The 5,423-nt window shown below is 45.0% G+C and overlaps 1 protein-coding gene across 1 annotated transcript; it reads right to left on the bottom strand.

Annotated features, from left to right (window-relative positions):
• Window positions 1–677: 677 nt before the first annotated feature.
• Window positions 678–4,191, bottom strand: LOC118288070 (transmembrane protein 100-like). The gene is made up of 2 exons (XM_035613851.2): window positions 4,099–4,191; window positions 678–3,893 (listed from the first exon to the last, which is right to left on the bottom strand). Exon 2 carries the CDS (start codon window positions 3,706–3,708, stop codon window positions 3,250–3,252), a length of 459 nt encoding a protein of 152 aa, XP_035469744.1. The 5' UTR covers window positions 3,709–3,893; window positions 4,099–4,191; the 3' UTR covers window positions 678–3,249.
• Between the last annotated feature and the right edge of the window lie 1,232 nt (window positions 4,192–5,423).

The following is a 5,423-nucleotide window of genomic DNA, read 5'->3' on the forward strand; positions in this document are numbered from 1 at the left end:
CTCGGTCCACCATGAGGTTGAAATTCGGGGTTCTGAGTGAAATGTCTTTGGCACAAAGATTTGTGTCCCCTCAGGAGGATTTGTGATAAAAAGTTGTATGACTTTTCACCTATAATGTCATCACCATTTTAAAAATTTGCTCTGGTTTATCACCAAATATCTTAGAGGTCATTGTTGCTTAGGCGTAAAAAACAGCGTCATTTTTGGACAAATGCTGAAAATCTGCTCCTGTTTTTACACAAGGTTGTTTCTTATGAGAGGAAAGTCTCCTAATTAGATAAACTCAGACTTTCATCATTCAAAATCGAAATGAATTGTCTCTTTTCAGAATTATAATTACAGCCCCCTTTTTACAAAATACAAACTACTGTATGCTGTAGTAATTATGTTCAAAAATATTGAGTATTGTCACTTGAGATTTTGATGTTTCAATTCCTCCACAATATCCAGCTAAAAAAGGAATTGAATTCATCATCGATTCATCAATCTGTGCAGTAGCTAACCTAATGTATAAGGCCTGTTATTTGTACTGTGTAAAAATGTCAGTGGAGGGAATTATGTTTGTAATAGACTTGCTGCTGTCTGAACGCTTTGTATGAGCAACTTCCCAAATGGCACTAAATTGCTTTTTAACAGGGCTTTCCCAGCATGGTGAAAAGAAATAATGACCATAGAACTTTTTCCAAAACATTTGCATTTAATTCAGCTCTTCGTCTGATACCTGTAAACAACAACAACAAATGTAAAATCTCACACACATTTAAAAAGAGACAAAAATAAGCTTCTTGATATATATATTTGGTATTTCTGTGTTTTTACTAAAGGAATTGTGACTAAAACTCACGTCGTGTACACTGAAACATTCACACTGAAACACAGGAAATATTTCTGCCTCTCTATAGCTGCGCTGTCACTAGCCTGCTGTACGCCTGCACAGCTTACATTAACTGCACCTTACAGAGAAATATTGATGTCGCAAGTAAAAGGCACTCAGAGAAAAGCCGGGCCATGCCAATAAAACTCAAGCGAATCACTGAAGCAAACTGAAGAGTTTCATTCCAAAACTAAGGATATTTGTCAAGTCTTGTATAGATATTAAAAAATAGTATTTAAAAAATAGCTTTAATTAGGAGCTTTAATTTTGGAATGAAACAATTACAATTGAAACCCACTGTAACACACTTTCAAATCATCACAACCAAAGAGCTATTGAAACAAATAGAAAACCATAGTGACGGCAACATGCCTCAAATTGGTACAGAGTGGACTGCATGTCTGAATTTACTCTGTCGACTCAAAATAGAAGATACATAAATAATCGTTACAGTCTGTACAGGGATGTTCGTAAGACACTCACTGTTGGAGGTACATTCAGAAATGTGGCTACACTCGTAGTTAAACACAGTACCTACAGTATTTGCGATATGTGACTTATAAGAATACTCAGTATAGTAATAATTCAGTCGGATGTGGGGGAAACCAAAGAAAAAAGGAAAAAATGTTGCGTCGCTCTGGTGTGTACAGTGCACATGCACACAAACACACTTCGACAGTTGCTGCGCCGCATGGTAACTGATGTAGTTCCATGCAAAAAAATGGACCACTTATCATCAGTCTACAAGTATTATAAATCTTGTATACAAGATCAGCTGACAAAGAAGCTCCTGGGTCTTCCTCAAAAACCACACCACCGGCTGCTAAGGACCAACCACTATTATAGCTAAGGTGGCTGTCCTTACTGCTACATTTTTCGCTCCTCAAATAAGAGGGAGAAAAAGAACCCCCTTGATTTTACAAGGAACGACAGGTTAAATCTGGTTGAGCCTCTTGCGCCCGGGGAAGAGTTCATTTAACATCCATTTCTCACATCCAGGCACCTCTATGAACAACATTGTAAACCCCTTCCCGCGCAGAGCTGGAGACAGCTTGGTACAAAGAAAGGCAGAATTGATTTTTTTGTTTTCCCTCACCGCTCGCACATAAATGTCAAACGGTGTCGCCTGTGTTCGCCTCAGCAGGAGGGCGAGGATCAGAGGAATCAGGCGGGTATGGGTACAATTTCTCTTTGTTGGTCCGTGCCCACCGTGGTGTGTTAGTAACGGGATTTTCTTGTCGTATTGATGCTCAAGTGACGAGTCCAAATTGCTGGGGGAGAGCAGTTTTGTCTGCAGGGACTCAAAATGTATCCCATTACCGCTAAAGTGTAATACCTCTCGGAGTAGCGCGTTCTATTGATCGAGCACAGCTGGATCGTGGTTATCCATCGCACAGCTTGATGGCAGGAGACACAAGTGTCGACCTTTGTGTTTCGATCACGCTCAATTGGACTGTAGACGGAAACACGCGGGACATGAGAGAGGGAGGCCGCATGTGTACAGAATCCTGTGAAAACTTCCTCAGCACGGCAGCTCTTTCTGCAGGATTTTGCCTGATTCACAACTTCCTTTTCAGGAGCGACCTCTCACTTTGCGCCGCCCTGTCTGCCGCTTGCCGCCTGATGAGCAGCTGCACTGGAGCAGTTGGAGGCAAAGTGCTGTGCGTGCAAAAGGGCACCACCACCGTGGTTTTGTCAGGGAGGGCAAATTATGTTTCCGTCACTGCGAGCTAAGCCGAGGTTTCACACTTGCGCTTGTGAGTTTCTCTTCCATTGGCGGGACGTATTGTCTCTCTACAAACCAACAGCACGCGGCTGCGATCACTTTGATGATAAGCTGGTGCAGATGTTCCGGGCAGGCAGACGTGTTTGTAACACCTCCCGTCTCACACAAGGAGATTGTGCAGTGTCAAGCTGCAGACAGAGGTTCAGGAGTTGTCAAATAACTGTTCCCGAGATGCCTATTTCTCATACATTTCCCCTCACACAAGGAGCCCAGCCTCGGAGCGCTCTATAACGTGCACTGGGCTCCACCGGATCCTCAGGTAAATCCATAAAAGGAATCAACAGAAGAGGTGAGGGGTAATTTTAGAGTGAAGCATGCTCATCCATTTGCATTTGCTCAGGATGGTGAAGATCCCTTTGCTAAAGTGGCATTTTCCCAATAGCTAATCACTGTCGCAAAGTTTCCGCGGTACAATAATATTTTCAACATAATCCAACTCCTCTGCCGTCTTCGCCCTCTGCCCTGGTGCCGAGGGGAAACGCTCAGATGTCCCTACATCTCCTTCTCCTTATTGAGCTTGTCCTTCTCATTCATGAAGCTCCTACTCGAAGTGCTCTGTCGGGACTAACACGGATCAGTCCGCCCTCCATCACAAAGTGCCCTGATCAACGGTGAAGTATCCACCTTCCTTCTTTTTCCTCCTCCGCAGTCTGTGGGCCCTCCAGCAAACGGCGGCCACGATCAGCATCACTACGCCAACACAGAGCAGTGCCAGCGACACCACTTTGGTCTGGAGCAGCGTGTTGAAGGTAAATGTCACCCCAGTGCCGGCCATGCCAATCACTAGGGAAATCACACCAAACGGAAACACACAGCGATACCAGGACTTCTCCGTCCCGCCTGTAGCCTGGGCCAGCCGCTCCAGCGTGTGGAGAGTCTCCGGAGGTTTGGCAGGGTCCCTTCCAATGCTCCTCTCCCCTTCCCCGAGGCCATTCAGACCTTGATTCTGATTCTCAGAGTCCTGGGGCAAGCTGTTGGCCTCGCTGTTGTTGCTGCAGTCCAGGTCCGGGTGAAGGGCCGGGGGCTGGCGACCGGAAGAACAGCCCATCTTAGACCTGCTGTCCTGGGATAACGATGCGAGAAATGCTGGCGGCAGTGGCGCTCGCAGCGTGTGTGTGATGACTGCTGCTGGTGCTTTTGACGCGACAAGGGTTTACTCTGAAGCTGTGTCTGGTGTTGTCAATGCCAGGGTGGCTGCCGCTGCTGTTGCTCTCAACACTTCCCAGCAGTTGCCTGCCATTGGAGAGAAGGAAAGAGAAGAGCAAGATAAAAATAGAGCAAGGCGTAAAAGATTTTTTTAAAAACTACTCTGCCAACATTTCAGCTGGACTGCACTCATTCACAAAGAAATAGGCAAAATGAAAAAGGTTAGAGAGAAGAGGAGCAGAAACAGAAATATGCTTGTTACACAGACTAGCTGCAAAGAGGATGCACTCACCATGTACTGTCAGTATCCATGAATGGGTGAAAGTCTCCCGAGCTGCATGCAGCAGCAGGAGCACGATGTGTGCATGTGTCTGTTGTGATGCTGATGTCCTCAGACTATATAATCGCAGAGAGGAGGAGGAGGGGCCTGTGGCAGTGGTAGACAGGATGCGAGGCTCTGATTGGCTCCTACAACAGAGGGATTTCAGGCAGGAGGGGTGGGAGTGAGGTTAACCGTTCAGCCGTCTCATTCAGGGATATTAAATTAATTATTTAGTGTGACGAGGAATTTGAGATGACCCAAAGGTAATGCCTTGTTCCTGCTGTGCGAGCGCTGCAGCTTCAAAGTGCATTTGTTCATCTCTCAGTAGCAGAAATAATACAACATCATTGCAGTTTTTAATATGACATGATTTTACTAGTGCTTTGCTGTCCTTACTGGTTTGACTGGACATGCAAACTATGTACGTGCAGCACATGCTGCATGTCCATCTGTCTCCATATTTCACATGTGCTGTCACACAAATTGTTGCTATTAGAAAAGCTCTAATATTTCAATTTTAATTTTTATAAGGCTGAGCAGGATTTCCACCTTAGGGGCGATGAAGGAATATCCTTATTTCTAGAGTGTCTCCTGTTTAACATGAAAACCAGGCTTGTCATTCTTGCTACGTTTCATCAGCCCGAGGACTGGCAAATAAACCAAGCACATGGAGAAGCCTGACATGTAATGAGTGAATATTAGGAAAAAGCATCCAAATTAGAATTAAGGGGTTTTCCCATAGCAACGATCATACCTAAGTGAGGACTTCTCTCATCAACATCCATATGAGTTAAAAACATGGCTCTCTCTCTTTCTTCCCATTGTCCCACGTCGTGTGCATCTCCTGTGAGCCTTGTCGTGGCTACTGTCCTCATCAAATTCCCCCCATGTATGTCCCCCTGTTGATCACACTCACAAACATTCACAGTGAGAAACGTGAGCCAAATGCATCCCAGGGGACGGCTCATATCACCAGTAATAAGGCATGCAGTGTATCGTGTGCGTGTGTGTGTGTGTGTGTGGGCATAAAATTCCCCATGATTTTCTTTCAGGGAGTGAAATTGCCCAATACACTGGATCTGCTGTAATTATCCAATGTCCAATTCTGGCTATCTCAGAGGCACAGCTCCTCAGGAGGCAGCATTCATCTCATTGGTTGAGTTAAACCTCAATTGGTGGAGCCACACTTTTCCGACTGAAGCCCAGTGAAAATGGCAACGGCAAAGAGAAGCTAATATTCAAACAATACCAGCTGAAAACATTATCCTTCTAACGGGAAGCTCCTCCAATGACAA

Source organism: Scophthalmus maximus, chromosome 16 (genome assembly GCF_022379125.1).
Source record: "Scophthalmus maximus strain ysfricsl-2021 chromosome 16, ASM2237912v1, whole genome shotgun sequence".
Taxonomy (NCBI): Eukaryota; Metazoa; Chordata; class Actinopteri; order Pleuronectiformes; family Scophthalmidae; genus Scophthalmus; species Scophthalmus maximus.

What these genes read in the sequence shown, in the direction of transcription:
- LOC118288070 (XM_035613851.2), bottom strand. Translation starts at nt 3,708, where the DNA reads ATGGGCTGTTCTTCCGGTCGCCAGCCCCCGGCCCTTCACCCGGACCTG.